At 41.9% G+C, this 23,676-nt stretch overlaps 1 protein-coding gene across 1 annotated transcript in view; it reads right to left on the bottom strand.

Annotated features, from left to right (window-relative positions):
- Positions 1 to 4,864: 4,864 nt before the first annotated feature.
- Positions 4,865 to 23,676, bottom strand: part of srcin1a (SRC kinase signaling inhibitor 1a) — a 51,871-nt gene continuing 33,059 nt past the window's right edge. The window contains exons 17-22 of the mRNA XM_085405361.1: positions 22,196 to 22,335; positions 21,880 to 22,032; positions 21,314 to 21,442; positions 14,314 to 15,201; positions 11,841 to 11,978; positions 4,865 to 5,520 (exon numbers count right to left, since the gene is read on the bottom strand). Coding sequence (XP_085261487.1) covers positions 5,002 to 5,520; positions 11,841 to 11,978; positions 14,314 to 15,201; positions 21,314 to 21,442; positions 21,880 to 22,032; positions 22,196 to 22,335 — 1,967 coding nt within the window. The 3' untranslated portion in view covers positions 4,865 to 5,001. The remainder of the gene's footprint in view (positions 5,521 to 11,840; positions 11,979 to 14,313; positions 15,202 to 21,313; positions 21,443 to 21,879; positions 22,033 to 22,195; positions 22,336 to 23,676) is intronic.

The following is a 23,676-nucleotide window of genomic DNA, read 5'->3' as shown; positions in this document are numbered from 1 at the left end:
TTTTTAAAAGAAACCATTTTTTAACCATTGTGACCATAGTCTCAGAGGTCTGTGATTACTGGATCTGTCATATAATACAATATTTGATATTAGGTTGAGCAGGCAAGCCATATGCCACAGGACCATTGCAGAGGCTTTGGTCTGAACCCACTCAGGGGCATTTGTTGCCTGTCTTCCCTTTCTCCCAGCTTTCCTGTCATAATAAAGACTAAAAAGCTTCACTTGCTGACAAGTCAGTTTAAAGCAAGATCAGACACTACGACTGTACAAGAGAGCTGCACTTTATTTGACACACAATCACAGCAACTTATGTACAAAAGAAGGCAGGTTCAACTGCCTGCTGTCTTCTCACAGGAAAAACACACACATTTCTCACAGAATATCATGGCATCCACACTGATAAATTAGTATCTCCAGTATCAGTAGGCTTTTAAATTTATGTATCATTATATCATAGATCTATTTTCTGTATTATTTTTGTTCTTATATCACACTACTCTACAAATGGGAGAGTTACTCTGTGGAAAGAGGACACCATCACTGGTGACTTCTCTGGTTGGGGTGCGTTCAAGCATTCCTGACTCCTTTTCGCACTCTCAGCCACTATCATCATTGTCACATAACGTCACAGTAAGACTGAACATGCCCGTGTCACACATACCAAAATAATGTCTCATCCTTCATGTTTGTAAACCTATAACATAGAATCCTTCTCTGCTTTATTCTCACATTTCTGAGAAAACATGTAGACAACATTTTTTTTTTTAAATCACCGTGCGATTGCTTGAGACTATACATGCATTGTTTTGTATATACCTTTGTACCCATCGTCATAGTTTATTATTTAGACATCTTCTTTTGGACATAACAATTTGTTGAACTCGCTAGGAATGACTTGGCCTATTTACAAGTCAATTTTGTTTTTCTACTTTTGATGCCAAGAGTTTGGAACATCCACACATTCATGTAAAAATCTCATATACATACTATAGAATGTAGATTCATTATATTTAAAAAAAAAAGATACAATGGCAAAAGAAAAGATAAAAGGTTAAATTCATAAAACTCCACATAATTTCCTTATTAATCCAACTTTCTGGTTTTTTTACATTTATGGTTTAGCATAACTGCTATGTAAAGCCACTCAGAGGAACAGGTGGAGCAATATAAGCAACAAAAATGAACTTCCACCTGCCTGAATCTGTCTGCGCTGAGGATCCACATTCCTGCCATCCCTGTTCACAGCCAAGCATGACACAGAGATAAATTAAAGCCAAGTAATATTCCTTTTTTTTTCCAAAGCAGCAAGGCCTTGTATGACGCTTTCAGGCCCACAAACTCACAGTTACTACATCTGTTTCCGACCATCTCCAGTATCATTAATGCCAGGTCAATCATCACGACACAGAATGGGGAGAAACGAAAAAACAAAATTAAAAATAAAACAGAAACTGATCGCAGTTACAGAAAAAAGTACCCTTCCCAAAATAAAACAACAGTAGCAAAATAAGCCCAACACACAGGCACCGGTCCAGCCTCTTATATCTTAAAGTGACCTTTCACATAAAGAGGCAAAGGTGTACACGAGCTGGACGAGTATTTTCAGGGAAAAGCTTTTTTTTGTGTGTGTGTGTGTGTGTGTGTTTTCTTTACAAATTAAAATTACATAAAATCTAACTTGGTGTTCGTAAAGAAAAATTTAGAATTTAAAAATGAACTAACTTCAGAGTATATTACAGAGGCTAACTCTTATCTATACAGAGATTTTAAACAAATATAAAAATGTTCTGCATATGAATAAATAATCTCAGTGTGAAATGCAATATCTCTCAATGAATTAAAAAAAGAAAAATCTGTACAAAATGATCACTAATATATAAAACAGAAGATATGATGACATTTTACAGTATATAATTTAATCTAGGCCTATATATATATATTTATATATATATATATATATATATATCACATTTTCTTCACAATTATATTATCATACACAAACATCTCACTTAGATATATTTATATATGTATATTTCTTGTATGTTTCATTTCAAGTTTGAGTTTTTCTGATTGCCAGAGGCATCCACTGTGAGTTTTTTTCGACATGCCCTCTAAACCTCCAGCCATGTTGAAATCACAGCCCGCTAACACTTGTCTTGAAAAAAAAAAAAAAGTCCAGAGAGCACTGTCACGCAATTCTGGGAGGGTTTCATTTCAGACTTTACTTAGGGGAAAGCAGCCAAGCGTGCATGCTTCCTCCCCATTGCTCACCAGACGCAAATGCAGCAAATTTAACTTGGAGAGTTATGGATTTGAGTGTGGAACAGCATGAGTAAGTGAATTTCTTTCATTTGACTTCACTCAATATGAAACCCGGGGCTTGAACCTGCCTGGCAGAGCTACAGAGCACCCAGGGGTGAGACTTAATTCGCTGTGCTGCGAGCTTGCAGTTGTGCACACTGTTAGAGCTGGGGATTGTTTAGTCAAATGCCACTGCTGCAACCTGACACACTGCATTTCAAGTGCCGTTTTCTTTTATCTGCGAAAAATGGGAACAAACCAGCTCTCGCAGCTTCTTCTTTGGGTAAAAGGGTTATTCTGTCATTGCTGCTGATCTACTACTGTAATACAAGATCATTTGGGGGGTTCTGGCAGGAGCAACGTCTTAGAGGCACTGGGAAAAACATGGTTACAGGTCCTTGTAGATAAGCAGGCAGGAGTATGTCAAAGGCAAAGAGCACTGCCTTGGTAAAATTGCAAGAGCGCTAATTATATATTGCACACATTGTTCATAATTGAAGCTTGTCAAACTTTGTTCTTGGATAACATCAGCTGAGCACTTTTGACTTTCAGAGATCCTTCACACCAAAGAATGCAAAGTGAAGAGGGCAGGGAAAGAAGTGCCCTCTGGCTGTCAGACCCTTCCTCTCATCTCTTTGGGTCTTTTATTTCACAAGCGCTCTCAATGGATACAGGACGAGTTAAAGCCGGCCTTATTAAAGTATCCTTCAAACACATGTCCCCAAACTAATCCCCTCTCCTAAAGCTGCCTACTCTTTGACATGAGCCCCTTTTCACATGTTTTAAACCTCAATGCCACAAAGCATCGATTTCACACAGTCATGCTGGAGAACCACTGAGAAGAATCACTTTGTCGGTTACGGTCCATTCAGCTACTTCACATCCCCAGCAGGCTGCCTCAAGGCAAACACGCAGGACAGGCAGCTTCCAAAGAGGTTCCTCGTGCAGGGTTCACACTGACACACCTTTGATGTGCTTGAAAATAATCCCAACTTGAGTTTCTATCATTGAGAAACACTGAAGGCCTTCATTCATAAAAGTTTCATGACTCAAAATGCAGGTAATATAACCAAAGCAATACTTGGAATCTAATGTGTAGCATATCAAATGTATATGCGAATGCTTCATCCTTTGTGCTTGTCATAATTAAAAAGAATTACAAAGTTAATTCTCGTTAATTGGGGATTTTGTGTTTGAGAGTCAACTGTGCTTGCTTTAGATTTCAATACTTTCCTCTCGTGTCGCTCTTGGTTTGTAAGACTCACTTTTAGGCTTTTTGTGTCATCTGCTCGTTTACAGAATGTGTTATATTTTACAATAAGGCCTAAAGTTTGATGTGATTAATTTTGAACTCAAGTATCCCAAGAGAAAGAATCTATCAGTGTAGATCTGGTGAGATCAGATTAATATAGCATAATTTACCAGAGTGCTCTTTATAAGTGGTGAAACAGATGTGACCTACGATGATTATTCACATGAGGTTGGCTGAAAGAAAAAAATAAGTGAGTCTGTGCTGTACAGGTTGCTTTTTCAAGTGTGTGTGTGAGAGAGAGACTGTGTATTTGTGTGTTGTTCATCAGTGTGTGTGCTTAAGTCTTTGGGATGGGTTGTGATGTCAGGCTCTGTAATGCCAGAGCAACCTAGAAGATGCTACTGTGGAAACATCCTGATTGTCATAATTAACTAGTTAATACACACATATGAAAACCAACATTTGAATACAATTCATTGTTTGCACTTTTCCCTTCTGTTTGCGTAACCGTGCCTCTTTGTCGTTTCTTTAAAAAGACTTGTGCTATTTCAGGACTGCTGCCTTCTTTGCATTCTTGTGAATGTGCTGCAGTTTCCAGTTTTCCAATTAGACATCTACTTTAAATGTCCCTAATTGCTGATGCAAGTATTTCGTTTGTAGGGTTGTAAATCTAGATTAAAATGCAAAATTAAATTAAAGCCGACTCCGAGACAGGAGGGGGAGGACAATTGTGTAAGCTCAGTTTGTACAAACAGAGGGGAAAACATAGCACCAGTTTAGAGTTTAAAACAGGCGATTTAAAAAAAGCCACAAATGCCCTTTTAACACTAAACAGCTTGAAACCTCGTTCATCACCATGGCCACCTTCTGATTTTTTGAATTTTTTTTTTTTTGTTTTCCGAGTGGAATCACATTCTGTCAGGTGATGCAGGTAAGTCAAAACATTACTATCCTGAACACACACAACTACTGAACTCACTTGGTGATTATTGCAGCTCTTTTTTCTATATGATCAAAGTCACCATCTAGATATTTCAACTATGCCACTAACAACCCACTGAGAGTATGTATGTGAGAATGGTGCTGTCAGCAAATACAGCCAGACCACATCAGCTTATAGCAGGTAGCTGGTGGGAGGGGAGGCCTGTTTGTGCACTCTCTATCTGGGAAGGTGACAGAATGACTTTGTGGGAGAACTGCAGTAGATCTAAGGTACTGGATCAGAGTAGGACACTTGTCCATGAAGAAAACTGTGACTCCATTTACACTGTGGTAGACTGTGCAATAAAAGGAAGCAGAAAAAACAAGAAAAGAAAAATTAAAAAATCTTATAAGAACTGGAATATAAAGAATATTGTTCCATAATGCAGCTAGTTCATCTTTATGGTTCATGATGTGATGGTTGTGGTTGAGAACTGTATCCAAAGTCCTTATCCTCCTCCTATTCATCACTTGTTGCCAGGGTAAAGGTCCTTTTTCACAGGCTTGTTGCCACCATCCTTGGACCTGTTGAGGCTGGAGCTGTCGAGGCTACGCCTGCTGGGCTTGAGAACTCCAGAGGAGAAGGCAAAGGAACCAAAGGTGGGAGAGGAGGGAGATAGGGATGGAGTCGGGGTGCTTGACGAGGATGAAGAGGAGGAGGTAGCAGTTGGAGTAGGGGAGGAGGATTGGCTGCTGGGCAGGGGCAGGGAGGAGGCTCGCTGCTCACGTAGGAGGCGGTGATGACGAAGGGCGGAGGAAAGCAGCAAGGCCTCAGCGCTCAGGCCGGAAGCAGATAGGCTTGCCAAGAGGGCCTTTGCTTGGCTTGAGGAGGCTGTAAGTGCAGGCATCGCCCCCTCCTGGGGGTACTTCCTCAGACCAGGAACAAATGCTGCCGCAGGAGAGGCCACTCGGCCTGAAAAAATGCCCATTTTGATACCAGAGAGGTATGGCTCAATGCTGCCACTGGTGCTGTAGGTCCCTTTCGCCTTCAGGTAGAATAGGGACACAGAAGACAGGAGGGAGCAGAGGAGGAATGTAAAGAGATGAGGTTTTCAGGGGTCGAAGGGAAAAATCATGAAAAATGAAAGTCTTAAAATTGGTTGTGGTTGGGTACTGTGCCCTGCAGCACCTTCCCTTACTATTACACTCAAACATTTCTGCGCAAGCATGCTTGCACACGCACACACACGCGCTTACACAGACTGGGTGTCAGACCATATATCAGAGTAAACATTGGGGATATGAAAGTAGTTGATAAGGTACAGGGAGCAGATGGTTGTGTGTATCTCTGGAGTCAGGTGAACAGGAGAAGAAGGAAACTGAAGATGCTGGACACGGACAGGTTGCTCACTGCTGCAGGTTTTATAGGTAGGGTATAGGTAGGGTATAGGTAGGGTAGATGGGCAGGCCAGAAGGTGCAGGGCAGCACAGGTTCACACGGGGTGACGGGGTAGGTGAGGTTGCACCGCAGGAACAAGTGTCAGAAGAAACATGTAGTGAAGGGGAGGGGAGTGAAAACAGAACAGGAAAAAAAACACAGGAAATTGTTATTCAGGTTGATATCAGATTGTGTGATGCAAGCCACGACACAGGCTGCCATCTACACGTGATAAACAAAATCACTGATACCACTGAGAAGGTGCAACAGTGAAAGTGGGCAAATGACACTGTTGACCACCTTTATTTTGACACTTGTTTTATTAATGTTGACTCATTAAAAATGTACACATTCACTTTCAGTCCTTTTGTGTAATGCAGAAATGAGACACTAGATGGCACTGTTTCAACAGTAGATTGAGACTTGTGAGCAATACGTTTACAACATGTATTTGTCCGTCTTTGTTAAGCAGACTACATCTGAGAGAACAGTTTCTGTGTTTCATGTGCAAATCCATTTAAAAAAGTAAATACTCATTTTTTAATATATGGCAAAAAATGTATTTTTGTACTTTTCAGATGAAGCAACAGGAGAAAAGTTGATTTCTGTGGCTATAAAAGTTTTATTCTGTTTGTTTTGGGTTTACGGGAATTAGTTCTGCTTGAAAAGACAGCAGGTGTGCTAGTCTAGACTGCACTGCTGGGAGGCTTTCATCTGCTCTGTTGCAGCTCCAGATCCTGGGCTGCCAACCGTTCTCAGAGAGCCGGGCTGTTCCTTCTGCTCAAGGAACTCTTCTCAAGCCTGGTGGACGCATTTTTTCCTGATCTGCGAGTACAGGAGAGCACCCCTTCATCTCACGCACTCAGACCTGCCTGCCAAATGATAACCTCCATGGATAGTCCCCTACTAACCCCAACTCATGCCCAACACCTTTAACTAGCCTGCTTTACTGCCAGAAGTAATAAGTGCCCAAATGGGAAATGGAAATAGGGTTTTGCAGCGTGAAAGTGATTCACATTGTCATGCCTTCCTTGATCTGTGCCAAAGCAAACGGAGAGAAATTGTGGCTTTGAACTGTCTGTTCTTATCCAACACATTGATTTGAAGGATCCTCATGCCTGAAATGGTCTAAGTATGTCTCAGTATAGCTTTATTGAGCAAGCAGCCCGAGTACAGCGGCACGAGGCGCTATCAGAAAAGCTCTGTTAATTTTAACACCTGCAAATACACATAGATAACGCTAGAATTAAATCTAAAAAAGAAACTAATTCTCCAGGGGGAATAAAGCTACATTTTATACTGTGGTAAGGTGTAGCAAGTCCATTACGAAAATCTGACTGGCCAACTTTATCCCTACCCCATAATTCTAATTTATGGTGATTGAAATGCCGCAATGTTCAATCAGTATTTTTTCTTGAAACGGCAGGACCCGCGTTTAACGAAAAAGTGGTCTCGTTTTATCTTAAAAATAATAAACTATCCTTCCAGCTGGCTTTTAGTCATGACGAGTGAATGAACACCAGCTGCCTTTCATGCAATCTGGAGGAAAGTGTCATTGTGCGGTAAAGATATTTAAATGTATTCAGATATTTAGGTCTATTCGTGTAGTAGCTGGAGCAGGGGACAGCAGACCATCAGGAGACTCTGAAGTGCTGTCCTCGTTCCTTTGGTTTGGACCCTATTTAAAATGCCCCAGAAATGTCATTACGGTTTGGCAAGAAGAGACAAAAGAGAACAATCTAAAAACACCAAGGGGAAATGGAAGGAGAGGTAAAAGTTTGGGACCATTTAGGGAGCTACGAACAGCAGATGTTTAAGAGAATAGCCCATTTTACCTTGAGTTCGGTGCCAAGGAGCGAGATCACCCAAGCTGGGCACATCTGATTGTTAAAACAACAATATTTTTTAAAAATTAGCAGTGAGTTTGGTGGTGAAATGTTGATGGGAAGCACTGTGATTAACTGTAGTCATTGCCACATTTTACACAGTTCAAAAATATCAGCTAAACTTTAAGGTTTCATAAAATTAAAGAATACATCATATTTTTGTTTTTGCTTAGCAGCTGCAAGTCGAATTTCTCTTCAGAAAGATAACACGCCAGATGTCACTGAGGGGTTTAAAAAAAGATACCAGGTAAAGTAAAATGTGGATTAGGCAAAAGTTCTTAATTAGCTCTTAAAGGCAGTATGCAAATCAGCCAGCCGCCTTGATAATTTGATGAGATGAGCAGCAGATAATCAGCATGTTTTTTCCTGCCTAGTCTTTGCTCAGCTGTTTCATTATACTGAATTTAAAATGATTTAGTAGATAGATTTTGCCCCATCCATCTTTAAACTAAATTATCAGGTTCTGCACCATTTTCATTTGACATAAAAAGATTTCAAAAATATGTATAGAGTTAATGATGCAAGGACATTCAGACAGACAGATAAGTATCACTAGTATAGCCTTAATGCAATTATTCACCAATTTGAACTCTTCTTTTATATTTTTGTTGCTGTTATATCAGACCTTTTACAGTAAACACAGTCTGACAGCAAGTAGAGCAAAAACTGTGTTGCACTGATATCCATCCATCTATTTTCTTCTGTATACATAGAACCTAAGAAACCAAGGGGAGAACATGCAATCGCTACACAGAACGGGCAGTGGAACCCTAGAACCTTCTTGCTGTGAGGCAACAATGCTAACCACTGCACCACCATGCTGCCTTGTTTACTGATTACATTATTACAATGACAAAAATACAAAAAACCCCAAAACACTTTCAAGTAGCTGTTTTTTAAGCAATGAAATTTGGTTGAGAGTTATTTTGTTATGGTTGTAAACTACGCGAGGTACACTACACTGTACATGCAAAAAATCCATATGCAATTTTTCCACATTGCAGCATGAACTGGTAATGGTAACCTCACTTATAGGGATTGTCACAGTGCATAACAAGAGCAAGGGGTCACAACAAAGATAAAAAGTCCATTTTTGTGCTAAATTTCCCCCTGGCAGCTTCCTCCCACGGTCTAAAACAAGCAGGTTAATAAGTGTTTCTAAATTGGCCAAAGGTGTAAATATTAATGGCTGTCTGTCGCTCTGTGTTAGCTTTCAAGTAGACTGGTGACATGTTCAGGGACTACATCACCTCTCTCCCGATGACAGCTGAGAGAGGCTCCAACACCCCTGCAACCCTGAACTGCATGAAGAAAATAGACGGAAGAATAGATGGAAATTTTGGCTCTGCTAGGTAGATGAAGAAGAATGCTCGACAATGTTTATGAAGGAAACCGAGCAGATAGGGAGGTAAGAGTGCAGATGTATGCACAACTTTCACGATAGAGCTACTTTGTGACCAGTAGTAGAGGTCCAGATTACAAGTAGCCAGTGTTTATTTCCTCAATGATTGTTAACTGTGCATCAAAACTGTTGTCAAACTGCCAGTTTGCACATTTACGCAAGCCCGTTTGTAAATGTTCATCCATGAGGATCGCCACCATTAATGAATATTAGGATATTTAGGACAAGTATCTGACCAACTAACCTCTTTAGCCTTAAAGCAGCTAACAAACTATGGCAGCATTTTTAAAAATGGAGGCCTACCAACATTTTAACATCAATTTAATAAAGTGGCCAATTATTATATCAAGTGCACTTTTGCATTGAATAATTGTTTTTCACTTGTCTTTATACAACACCTGGAAATGTACAAAGGGACTAGTAGTCCCTCATCGTTAAAAATAATACAAAATAGAGTTATTGGCTGTTATAGCGCCTACCACAGCTGACTCTTTATTCTCCTACACTAAACCAGCTGGTTATTTGTTCCTCTTTGTTATTCATCACACAGTTGTGGTATGCTGCTACCCTTAACTGCTTGGCACCGACTTCCCACGCCGACAATTAGCTTTGAGTGTCCACCGTCCCTCGGAGGATAGCGCTTTCACTCGTACAGCATCTTTTCACAATGACTGTTTTGAAGTTTGTGGACAAAGAGACTGTGCTGCCTGTGAGTGTCATATTGAAATAATGGGATTAATTTTGCTTTCATTACACAAGTGTAGGCATCCACTCAGCTTCCAAATCTCGGGGAATGAGCGAGACTGACAGAGGAAGAGTGAAACGGAGAAAGGGCCAGCATGCATAAATTGCAGAGTAGAGAAAGCGGAAAGGGGAAGAAAAAGACATAAAGAAGAGGAAACCTGAAAGACTTTATGGTGGAAAGAGAACTGCCCTCTTCATAATGAATAATCGGTGATTGCCAGTGACTCAAGGGGTGATTATTACATGGCTCTGTAGAGATTCTTCTCAATCTTCTCTCAGTATGAGGCAACCAAACCCCTCCATGTCTCAAGTCTCTGGCTGTCTGCCTAACGCATTCATTTTTCAATCTTTAAGACTGAATTTGTGTCTGAATGCTCTGTCAAATTCTGTGGGTTATGAAGGTTTAGGTGCACTTCACTGCTTCGGTTATTTTTCAAATTACATTGACATTAAGCCTTTTTCCCCTCCTGTGCACCGGCATGCTGTAAAAATCTTCTCTTGGCTTTACTTGACCGACATGCTCCAACAGTTCAATTTCTTTGCCTCTAGAGGCCATCTAGCATCCTTATGTCCAGTCTTTTGCTGTACTTTAAACCTCTAAAATGCCAGCATATTAGAGACTGAAAAAAGAATGAAAAGCCAGCTGTCAGGCATATGCATAACAACAAATACTTAGAGAGAGAGTTTATGAAGTTTTATAAATTAAACTCAAGCGCTTTTAAGAGTTTCTTCATACCCAATTTTCTGTCAGAGTTCAGAAAAAAACAGAAGTGAAGACCTGTTAAAGATGCAAGCACGCCCATAATGCTAATACATAACAACACTTTAATAGGTTTAAATTATATAATTAGAAGCCACTTAAGACTTTCAGACATGAAACACTGCTTAGGTAATTAAAGTGCTAATCCTTCATCACTCTAACCTGTGTGACATGCATCTCTCTGTGGGACAGTGCCTGCAGAAAATCCTTTGATCCAATTGAGCATTCCTGTGATGATGAGCCTGTCACAATAATGTGACATTAAAAGGTTTATGGCAAAACTGGCTTTGAATTCAATTCATCGCTTCTGCTGTCTGCTAAGTTTGCATCTTGAATGTTACACAGACTGTAATACACAGAGGGCGAGGAATGTATCACGCTGAAAAGTGACAGTGGTTCTGCGGGGCACAGAAAGGATCCAGTGGCAGTGAAGAGTGGTAGTTAAGGCCCATTTAATCTTGATCTGGTGCAGAGTGGATTACGTGAATGGATGCACACACACTTGCTTTCGAGAAAATAACTCTGAACGAAGGCTTGCTGAAGTTGTTGGGGAGGTGGCGTAAACATTAACGCAAAATATGTCTCTATTTGAGGAAGAAAGCAATTATATTTGCTTAAATACAGAACAAAATCAATACTATCCTTTCTATCTTGATTTTTGGTAGGCCCAGATTTTTGCACTCCAAAAAATATTTATGCCCAAAATGCTGATATGACTACATAAGTATAATGTAAAAGAGGAAATTTAACAGAATCTGGTCAAATTAAATGTACTTTATTGGTATACATTCAGTATATATGGCATTTTCCCCTAATAATTACATACTTCAATAAATAAACCTTTGATTTTATATATTTCAGTTGCATTTTACTAAGAATGATAGTTTCATATTTCTCTTTGAACCTCTGACAGTTTCAACTGCAGTGACTCTGTGGGCATAAAGGCAGTACGATTCAATAATGATCATTATTGTAATTTTCATGTTTTTTATATCTCAATTTTGTTATATGCCTTCATTAAGTGCTTAAGATGGTTATACCTAAAAGCTAACTTGTCCATCTTAGGGATCATGCACAGACTCTGCCAGATCAAGTGCGTTTTGGCCTCAACAGCGCAAAACAAAGGCAAATTGTACCTGTTGCTGGCCCTGGACCTTCATGAAGTCCTCTCTTTTGCCACTTTTAGTCTTTTCTGTGCTGTTTTGTTGCAGGTGCTTCAGTTTGGAGGCAGCCGAGGAGTGGAGAAACTTCCCGCTACCTGAAATAGTTCCTCCCTAAGAATAGAATAAACAAGAGAAGAACAGAGGAGAACCATTAATAACACTTTGTCACACATCAGATGTCTGTAGATTTCACTTCCCCTCTACAGTGTATTCGATTTAAGCCTCAGACACACATCTACTTACTACAGAGTTTGAGTCCAGCCTTTATCAAGTCTTTCTCTTGAGACTAATAAGGTTTTTAAGACCTCAGCTTATAGTTGGTATAAAATGGAACTATCCACTTCACAGAGTTTCACTATCTATCAGCAGAAGATGACAAAGACCAGAATATAGAAATGCGGCATCAAAACTGACGTTGCGTAGCTTAGCCTCACCACAGGATCCACGAGGCAGCGTGCTTAATGATCTTTCCTGCTGAGTTACTCTATTGACTCTCTCTAATACACAGGAAAACAAATACACATCCAGTCAAATTTCCATCCAACTGTGCCTCATCTGCACACAGAGACATTAGCTAAAAGGAAAACTAACAAAAGATTAACCCTAATATCAAATAGTCAGTTACCCCTACTACATTAAATCAGAGAAGAAAGACTTGTAACCACCTTCCTTCTGCGCCAAATCCTTTAACAAGAAGCAGAATTTTAAAATTAGATCATAAAATTTGCAAGTAAACTTGCTGTTTGATGTGCTAATTAAAAACTAAACTCTAATGGGTTCTGAAAGTAGATTTCTCGTCAGTGTGAATTTGGTAAGTGTGCCAGCAAATGTTGGACAAGAGTTGGAAGAAGGGTCATGTTGAAATGATGAACGTGGTTGAAGTTGGAGTGATGAAATAATGTGTGAAGACTCTGTAATCCGCAGCCGTGCCCATGGGAGTGCTTTCTGGCTCTACATCAGAGGGCTAAAACTCACCATGACAGTGTGACTGTCAAATATTGCAGCCCTGCCCTGAGTGGTAGGCTACAATCAGAGTAACAGGGAGTGCTACGCAAGCTGTCAAGACCTCTCAGACGAGTGGCAGCTGACACAGGAATGCTTTTGATAATTACTAATCTTTTGTTGTGTAGCGGTCAGCTGGAGGTGAGCTAAAGCCAGGCCACTGACAACATCTGGTAATAGAGTTCAGCACATAGTCAGTACATATTAATGTGAAGTATATTAGACATGATACTAGCCTTTGGTAAGAAATCTTTTGTTTTTTAAACTTATTAGATCGAATTTGCTCTTTGTAGTTTTACCTCGTTATTTGAAAGCAGCTAAACAGTTTAAATGTCTGTTTATGTCCTTATGATTAAACATTTTGGGTCAGCTGTTTACAAGCGTTGTAAATTTATGTGGATGGATGAATACGCACTTAATCAAAACAATGTCGCAAAAGTGCTGCATCTGCATTTGTCAGTGGCTCTTTTATCTGTGACGCATGTCTGAATAGCTCCCCGAGAAAGGATTTCTCACATCTGTTTAGGGCAGAAGTTGCTGTAAATGTGTTACTCTTCATTCCTTGCATTGAAATGATTTGAAAGGGCAGCAATTAAATTGAGCTCATTAAAAAGCCTCGTCCTGTTTATTGCGCTTGAGGTGTTCATATGGGGAACTTCTACTGTGTTTGGTCTTTTAAAGTGAACATTCACAGAATAGAAATATTAGGCTCCATGTAAGCATAGCCACTCTGCCATTCTGACTTGTCACAGCAGGGCATTTAAGTAGGCCAACATGAACAATACCAGGACCTGGCCTATGTACAGATTCTTAAACTCATTAATAATGTGTCTGTTTAGCTTGCAATGACACGTCAAAACAGCTGCTGCAAAAAGAACATAATTTACAACAAAATGATGCTGGATGATGGAAGATACAGCTTAATGTAAATATGTCCTCGCGCTACCTTTTAATAAAGTACAACCGCAGTTGTACTGCTTTGTGCTTAAGACGATTAGTGAGGAAAAGAAAGTTGGATTTCAGGGCAGAACTAAGATAAGAAATTAAATGAATTAGATCGTACTAACCAGTAAAGAGCAGAAAAGGAGAAGAGGAAAATGCATTTATTTTTTATTGCCTCTTGGTGTAACAAAAGGCAAAATTAGCTAGACTCAGACAGATAGGAGATACCGGGACAGATCAATAAAAAACAATTAACAACTCTGAGCTCAGCAGGAGAGCAGCCCCAGCACTAATCACAGAACAGACAAGTAGGTAGGAAGTCTGCTGTCTGTCCCCTCTGCACGGTTTCGATTTCAAATACAGTCGCATGCCGATTTAATCAGGGAGCAGACATCAGAAGCTGGAAAGTGAATTTCCAACTGCCATCCACAGAGAAGAAGTGAAGAAAAAAAGAGGATGCTGCTTCAGAGCAGGAATGGACACAGGAGGTGTAAGCAAAAACCTGGATTGATGATGGACTCGAGGCGGATGGCTTGGGTGGGAGTGGCGGCTTCTTCGCCTCAGTTGGACTACCAGTCGTCGGTACAGGGCTACTGTTGATGATTGTCTGACTGTAGAGCTGCTCTCTAGTAGCATGACCACTGATCTCTATCAATGTGTTTTCCAGCTCTCGAATAGTCTCCTCCAAGCTGTCCAGCCTCTTGTAGGTGGTGCGTCGGACATCTTCTGTCATTCTCCTCTGAGTGTCCGCAGACCTAATTGACCCATTAGAGTTAAGAGTACTGCTTACTGAGCTCAGCTCAGGCATTAACCTAATTTCAGGTTTGTGGTGAAATGTCAGCATGCTAGCCCCTGTCTCTATGCCGCTTCTGAGAGCCTCAGCTAGAGGCATCTGCTGGTCTGGGGCATGGGAGAATTTTAATTCGAATGATGCCACAAGGGAATACAGTAGTTCGTAGGCCTCTTTGACAGTTTTTTGTACCCTGAAGAGCACTAGCAGAGGCCGGTGACTCAGCTGAGTTTCAGACAGTTCCTTAGTCTGCGGTGAGATGATTAGAGTGTGAAGAACATCTCCTTTAGTCTCACTGAGCTCTTGGGCTTCAAGAGGAGACACCACTCTCATGCCCAGATCTGTCACCAGCAGGGCAACTTCCTGTTTGAATTCACTATCCGAACACTGTTCTCGCTGTGGAGGACTTTCAAATCCCCCTGAATGCTTTCCCCTTGAAATTATAGTCTTGCCGACTGAATGATGACCAGTCCAATCTTGTGATTGAGTCCCCTCCACAAGGTCATTCCCCAAATCTCTGACAGGATCCTCTGAGTTTGTGAGCGAAGCAGGACAGCAATCTGTCAACACGATGTGGGGGACAGGAGACATGTGCCCTGCCTATAAATGAAGAAAGCACTTGAGTTTTCAATTTAAACACACTCCAAGCACAAACTTCAAGTGAGATTACAAACCATGGCATTAAAAACACCCAAGCACATCAGAGAGCATGAAAGAAATATTATCACATTGTATCTAATACCTTTGTAGTAGGGGTGCAACGATACTCGTATTGATATTGAACCGTTCGATACAGTGCTTTCGGTTCGGTACGCATATGTATCGAACAATACAAAATTTGTAATTTATTTTATCAACTTTCCTTCTGACGATGCTGTCTGTGTTGAGCGCTCAGTGAATCTGCGTTCGACTACTCCGCCTAGGCTGCACTGTCGAGCAGAAGGAAGAGCGCAGGGCAAGCTAGCGAGACAGAAGTTAAGCTCTCCTTGCAACATGGCAAATTGAACCTCCCCCACCCTCATTCAGATCTGGCGTTTGGAATTATTTTGGTTTTCATGTGATGTATGACCCTGAAGGTAAGCGCGTCATGGACTAAAGTAAAACAGTATGTTGGATGTGCCACGCAATGCTCAATTACATGGGTGGGAACTAGTGTGTTAGCGCAGTTAGCTCGTTAACGTGTTGGCCGTCTAGCCCCACGCAGGGGTAGCTCGTTAACGGAGATTTGCCGTGTTGTGGCGTTAACGTCATTTCAACGAGATTAACGCTGACAGCACTAGTGGGAACACAACGAATATGACTGCACATTTACGCCGACATCATCCTAGTGCAAAGACAAGTGGAAGCAGACAAAAACAACAAGCATGCATGCTACAAACTTTACCCGAGTCATTTAGACAGCCGTTAGCACATGATTCTCCTTATGGGGACCTGATATGTTTAATATTGTGGCGAGCTCAGACAAGGAGGAGACGGAGATATCGTTTGGTCTTGCTTCCCGTGAGCTAGCCAGGGAGCACAGCCGTTTATTGACATCTGCAGAAGAACACTGCCGCTAGCTAACTGCTCAGCGCGGCAACCGCACAGCAACAAAAACACACAGAGCGCCCTCTGACCCCGGAAAGACACATCGTGGCAGCGAGAAGGCGTCACCCGTCACTATGGCAACATAAACAAAACATAACTGTACAAACAGAACCCCGAACAGCGCTGACCCACTGCATAGCCCCCACCTAAGGGGTCAGTCGTCCCCGACGACCCCATTACCCCACACAAAGTCCTGCAAATGTCCAGGTGCCTTCTTTTGGCGCACCGGCCGGTCACGACCGGCGGGGGAAAAGTCACTCGGGTCAGAACATGGGGTGCCACCATCATCCCACTTCTGACACCAATGTGGCGAGCTCAGACAACGAGGAGACGGAGGTGTCGTTTGGTCTTGCTTCCCGTGAGCTAGCCAGGGAGCACAGCCGTTTATTGACATCTGCAGAAGAACACTGCCGCTAGCTAACTACTCAGGGGCCCGTTCTTCGTACGTCGCTTACTACATCCAAGATCAAATCATCGCGCTAACCGTGAGCTCGCTAATCCGGTTCCCCGAACACACCTGCTGTTGACGATTACTACAGCTGGACGCAGTAATGTGACATCACTGGGTGTCGTAAAAGGGGCTACGCATCGATAGTAGAAACATTGATCGGCAACCCTCTGATTGGTCGGCGAAAATGTCGAAGGAGTGCGCTCGGCTCGGTATTTTTCGGCAGCAGAGCAAGAACTCCTGAGTGAGGGATTTCAGGAGTTTCAGAGTTTAATCAGAACGCAAGGGAACACTGCAAAGGCTGCAAAAGCAAGGAGAGAGGGCTGGCAGAAAGTTGCTGACAAATTAAACTCGTAAGTAATTTAATAATAATAATAATAATATATTGGATTTATATAGCGCTTTTCAAGGCACCCAAAGCGCTTTACAATGCCACTATTCATTCACTCTCACATTCACACACTGGTGGAGGCAGCTACGGTTGTAGCCACAGCTGCCCTGGGGCAGACTGACAGAAGCGAGGCTGCCATATCGCGCCATCGGCCCCTCTGGCCAACACCAGTAGGCGGTAGGGTAGATTTATTATATTACACTATATTATCCAATATTATATTACATTATATTATATTGTTATATTATATCCTCTTTCACATTAGAGCCACAACAGGACCCACTAGAACATGGGAACAAGTAAAAGTGAAATATAAGAATATTCTATAGAATGGTAATATTTATCACTTATATTGCTTTTAGTCTCTTGGAAAGAGACCCTGAAATAATCTGTTTGTTTGTTTATAACAGCAACCAAGAAAAGGGCAGAGCAAAAAAAGACAGGTGGTGGTCCTGCACCCCCTCGTCAACAAGTTGGTTAAGTAAATAATATCCTCACGGGAAAATCGATATCTCTCAATGAGCACACTGTCGCGCTGAGCTAAAGGATCCTGTCTGTCCCGCAATATATGCTGAATTCTGAGGACTCTCCTTATCAATCTTGCACCTTCCGCAATGGGTTGCTCGCGTATACGGACAGGACATGGCTGCGACAGGCTTCCCAAATCCACCTTGGCTTTTATAGCCGTGGTCTCTCATCTTGATTACACGAAGTAATTTACAATTACTACTCTGAAATATGAATTACATCTGTAATAATCACATACATGTAATAGAATGTTAATAGTACATTTCCCTTTTTTAGGAAATGACCTGTATGTATCTGTGTGAAATCAATAAAAGGATCAAGTGCTGCATTATCTTTAGTTACATTGATGTTATTTATTTATCGCTGTTGCTTTCGTATGATGACGCGGACATACCTGCGTGGCCGCGATCTAATCCTGTTTACATAAAGTAAACCTGCTCCCGAGCAGGTTTACGCTTACGGCTCTGTTGCTATGACAGCAAGTCCCGGATGAGCTTCGGGGAACCGACTGATCCAGGATCAGCGAAATCGTCAACAATCTAATCCGGCTAACCTACTTAGCGAGGTACGAAGAACGGGCCCCAGCGCGGCAACCGCACAGCAACAACAACAACAACACACAGGGCGCCCTCTGACCCCGGAAGGACACACCGTCGCAGCGAGAGGGCGTCACCCGTCACTATGGCAACATAAACAAAACATAACTGTACAAACAGAACCCCGAACAGCCCTGACCCGCTACAATATGCTGCTGAGAATATAGCCCAGAAGAAGCGTATAGTATAGCTTTTATTTTGGAATGAGCCATTTCTCTGTAATAAACTCTCTTTTCCAAAGATGAGTGATTCCTCAATCAGATACAGGTGTTACCGCGCCAGATCCGCGGCCCCGAACCGTAGTAAGGAAACCTCTGGCAGTTACTTGAAGGTTCCGTAACTGACTCATAGCCGGCAACAGCTTACTATACAGGTCAACTCTGCTAGCAAAAAGATCGAAGGAGGCGTAGGAAACTGCTTCACCGAACTTTATTTCTTCTCTAAGGCATGAACACCGCGTACAGTGGGCTGAAACAGTTTACTCACAGCGAGCATCGCCGACACAACTCTGGCTGTCGAGGGAGTTATTATATTCCTTTTATTTATTTTCTTTTCGTCTCTTCTGTAGCTAACCGTTACTTACACACCAGGCAGTCCCGACACACATCCCGAATACATTTCCCATCAGGCTTCATCCTTAAAGGGCCATGCCTGTAACACAGGGTTTGCAAAATCGCTAGCCCCGGGACGTCGGGCTAGCGATTTTTCCAGTCGGGCTACCAAAATCTATCTCTGCCCTGCCCGTCGGGCTATTGTAGGAAGGAAAAATATATGTCAATGCTTTTGCATTCTTTCGGAAATGTAGCTGGGTAATTATGTCATTGGCATCGGTGAGCCACTGTCAATATGTGACATATTGAAATCGCGTTTGAATTTGCGCTTGTTTTTTTGCTTTCACTTTGTAAATGTCCAGGTGCCTTCTTTTGGCGCACCGGCCGGTCACGACCGGCGGGGGAAAAGTCACTCGGGTCAGAACATGGGGTGTCACCATCATCCCACTTCTGACACCAATGTGGCGAGCTCAGACAACGAGGAGACGGAGGTGTCCTTTGGTCTTGCTTCCCATGAGCTAGCCAGGGAGCACAGCCGTTTATTGACATCTGCAGAAGAACACTGCCGCTAGCTAACTGCTCACCGCGGCAACCGCACAGCAACAACAACAACAACACACAGGGCGCCCTCTGACCCCGGAAGGACACACCGTCGCAGCGAGAGGGCGTCACCCGTCACTATGGCAACATAAACAAAACATAACTGTACAAACAGAACCCCGAACAGCCCTGACCCGCTACAATATGCTGCTGAGAATATAGCCCAGAAGAAGCGTATAGTATAGCTTTTATTTTGGAAAGAGCCATTTCTCTGTAATAAACTCTCTTTTCCAAAGATGAGTGATTCCTCAATCAGATTATATTTATTTTTTTAATTACTTTTGTTTCAGCAACATTAAATTTAAAAACTGTACTTTTGAGTTAAAATATATATTTATAATTTTAATAAATGACAAATTAAAAAGGCATGAACATTTTTTTGTATCGAAAAAATATCGAACCGTGACACCAAAGTATCGAACCGAACCGTGAATTTTGTGTATCGTTGCACCCCTACTTTGTAGATAATGCTACCAGGATGCTCAGTGTATATTCTTTACATACTGACTCTCACGCACAAAAAAACACAATATTATTAATAAGTGCAAATACCTGTTAAGGACTGATGACTTTTATAAACATCTCTAAAAAGTTGTGTAACAGGTATAAATGGAAAGGATTAGAAAGATTGTTAATGAACATACTCAAACTGAATCAAATTACTCACTGTCAGACAAACCTGACTCTTTCAGTTATTGCTTTGGGTTTGCAGCGCATTATTGGCAGAAACCTCTGTATAGCTCCTGCCCAGAAACACTAGACAAAAGACAGCCTATAACCCCAGTTCCGAAAAAGTGTGGATGCTTTGTAAAATGGAAATAAAACCAGAAAGCAATGATTTGCAATTCATAAAACCAATGTATTTTTCTCAAAATTATTTAACCTGAAATAAAAAGGTGCAAGAAAAGCCAGAAAGAGCATCTTAGAGATGCAGACCTTCTCAGAAACAAAGGAGGGCTGAGGTTTGCCAATCTACATAAACCTGGATCTAAAAAATGTGGAACATGTTCCTGAAAATAAAATGAAAGTCTTTATATAGCTCAGCCTTTACAGTATATCATCAAAGGATTTAGACAACCTGGAGAAATCTCTGTGCACAAGGCCAAAAATCAATATTGGATGCCCTCAGGTGGCATTCTCTGTGAATACAGTTCGCTGTGTTATCCACAGCAAACAAGCGGAAACTCTATGATGCAAAGAAGAAGCCAAATGTGAACATGCTCCAAAAGAAAATGCCACTATCGTTTGGCCTAAGCTAATTTAAAATCGACTGAGGCAAAGTAGAAAACTGTTCTGTGGTCAAACAAATCGAAATTTGAAATTGGATTTGGAGAACATGGTGCCGGATCCTCTGGACTAAAGAAAAGAGAAATCATCTGGCTTGTTATCAGAGTTTTGTTCAAAAGCCTGCATCTCCGATGGTATAATGGTGCATTATTGCCATGGATTCAGCAGTTTGCACATCTGGAAAGTGTAATACTGATTTTTAACGCACCAATACTACTTATTGTGCTCTATTCAGTTTGAGCACTTAAAGCATTTTCTTACATGCCTCATTCCACACATATACATGTGCTTTTATCTAAGCCTAAACACTTTTTACCTAATGTTCACACACTCTTACTTTGATACTGCATTTATTTCAACAGTAAGGCTCATAGAGTCCGTGTGCTGAACTTGCCTGCTTGCAGTTCAGATATTGTACAAATACCACAAAGAAGACCCATGGCATCAATATTCAAGCAACCAGTCTACTCAGTTCCCACATATATAAGCTTACATAGTTGCAAACATTGCCCTGTCCCAACTTCTGAGACATGTTGCTGCCATCAAATTCCAAATTCCTTTTTATTTTTACCTTAAAGTTTTAGTTTTTATTTGCATTTTATACAGTGTCCCAAGTTTTTGGAACTGGTGTTGTAGTTAATAATTCTTGTGTGTGGTAGCAGGTGTAGAAGTAAAGAGATGGAAACTTAATAGGTAGATAACTCAGGGTAAGCCAAAGGGTTACCTCACAGCCTGAGGCCTCAGGGGGCCACAGGTCCAGTCTGGATGGGTGTAAACTTTTTATACTGCATGGGCTAACTAGCAGGGAAAGGGGAGCTGGCATAGAGAGCCTGTGTGGGGCTCTCTCAAATAGCTGAGGAGGAAAAAAGAAAGTTACAAACTGTCATTATCTGCAAAATAAAAACACAGCAGCAGCTGAATGATCGAACTCAATTACTGTTGAGTCTTTACTCTATTCAGTTTCAGCAGGTCATCTCTAACACAGTCCAAGCAGCTATCAGGATCCATCTGTCTGGCTGTGATCTGTGAGCCCTGGGTGATGATGTGTGTGAGTGAGCAGTATGTGATCTTTGGGCTCTCACAGTGCCAGGGGCTGGGGACATATGGCACCTGCTGCTTGAACATGTGGTAATGAGGGTGAGCATATCTGAACAGACATTGTCTGCCTGTGTGCACACAAAGACTTGCTCCAAATTGTGGACGTAACATGAATACTAAAAACATTCCTTTTGTTTTTTTTTAATGAACAACGGACTATTGGGGATATTATTAACCTTGTGTTTTCTTTACCTCCAATTCGGCAGCAATTTTCTCCCCCTCTCCCTCCTCTTTGTCTTCAGAAGCCAGTGTGGGAGGTGTTGATGACGGACGAGGGTTTTCGGACACGGTCCTCCTCAGTTTTATGTGAGGTTTCTGTCCCTCTGTCTCTTCAGATTCAGCCTTCTAGGGCCACAAGAACAAAAAGGGGTAAGAACTTGTCCAAAGCTGGTGTGAGAAGCTTGCAATTTTGTCTTAAATATATCAATAGGGGAATTTTAATATGATGACTTGTAGATTTGAGAATTAAAACACTGGAATTGTTAAATGCACTATTTTTTTCAGTTACCTTTATGCTTTTTCCAGGAATTAGTGGCTCCCCACTGCGAGTGGTCACACCGGGAGATGAGGGGAAACTGCGTCTAGGCGGTGGAGGTGGAGGGGACTTGGAGGGTTTCTCTGTGCGATACCGAGGTACTGTCAGCTCATCTGAAAACACAGTAACATGTCATTAGAAAGAATTATTACATTATTAACACAACACATTTAAAAACAATATCATGCCAATAAATCCAATTCAGCTTATGTATGGAGGAGTAAAGGTGAGGCTTTTAAAAATATGATCACTGTATCAACTGTAAAGCTTGGTGGTGGTAGCATCATGCTCTGGAGCTGTTTTGCTTCCAGTGGTACCAGCACATTGCACAAATCCACAGCTAGAGACAACTGGGTGTTCCAACAGGACGATGACCTCAAACGTGCATCAAAACTGGTTTTGTAGTGGATAAAACATTAAGCTTCTGGAATGGCTTTCCCAAATCTCTAAACTCAAAGAAATGGAAATTGAAAATTTTAAGCCAGGTCTGTGGCAAGAAAAAAAACAAACATTTGAAATAAACTCTATCAGTTCTACCAAGAGGTGTTCAGCTCCTGTGTTCACTGAGATATTCAACATCTCTTTATCTCAGTCGGTGATCCCCACATGCTTCAAAGAGTCCATCATTGTTCCTGTCCCGAAGAAATCCCACCCTGCTTCTCTCAATGACTATCGCCCTGTAGCCCTCACCTCAGTAGTGATGAAGTGCTTTGAACGCCTGGTCAGAGACTTCATCATTTCTTCACTACCAGACACACTGGACCCACTACAGTTCGCTTACCGTCCAAATCGTTCCACAGACGATGCCATCTCTCATCTCCTCCACACATCACTTACTCACTTGGACACTAGAAGGGGGAATTATGTTAAAATGCTCTTCATAGACTACAGCTCTGCATTTAACACCATAATTCCCTCCACACTCACCACCAAGCTGGAGCATCTGGGACTCAGCTCATCTATGTGTCAGTGGATCTCCAACTTCCTAACTGGCAGACCACAGGCAGTAAGGATGGGCGGACATGTCTCAGCCTCCACCACTCTCAGCACTGGAGCCCCCCAGGGGTGTGTTCTGAGCCCCCTGCTGTACTCTTTGTACACATATGACTGTGTGGCCACTACCAGCTCCACCGCCATCATCAAGTTTGCTGACGACACCGTCGTGGTGGGCCTGATCTCTGATAACAACGAGACGGCCTACCTGAAGGAGATTAGGAATCTGGAGAACTGGTGCCAGAGGAACAACCTCCTTCTAAACGTCAGTAAGACAAAGGAGCTGATAGTGGACTTCAGCACTAAGCAGGAGAGGAACTACCAGACCCCCGTCATCAACGAGTGCCCAGTGGAGAGAGTGGACAGCTTCAAATACCTCGGAGTTCACATCACGCAGGACCTGTCATGGTCCTGTCACATCAACACCGTGGTGAAAAAGGCCCGTCAGCGTCTCTACCACC

This window comes from Rhamphochromis longiceps, linkage group LG4 (assembly GCF_057381845.1).
Source record: "Rhamphochromis longiceps isolate RC_006_pf linkage group LG4, R_longiceps_female_GT1.1, whole genome shotgun sequence".
Lineage (NCBI taxonomy): Eukaryota > Metazoa > Chordata > Actinopteri > Cichliformes > Cichlidae > Rhamphochromis > Rhamphochromis longiceps.
This window is presented reverse-complemented; position numbering and strand designations above follow the sequence as displayed.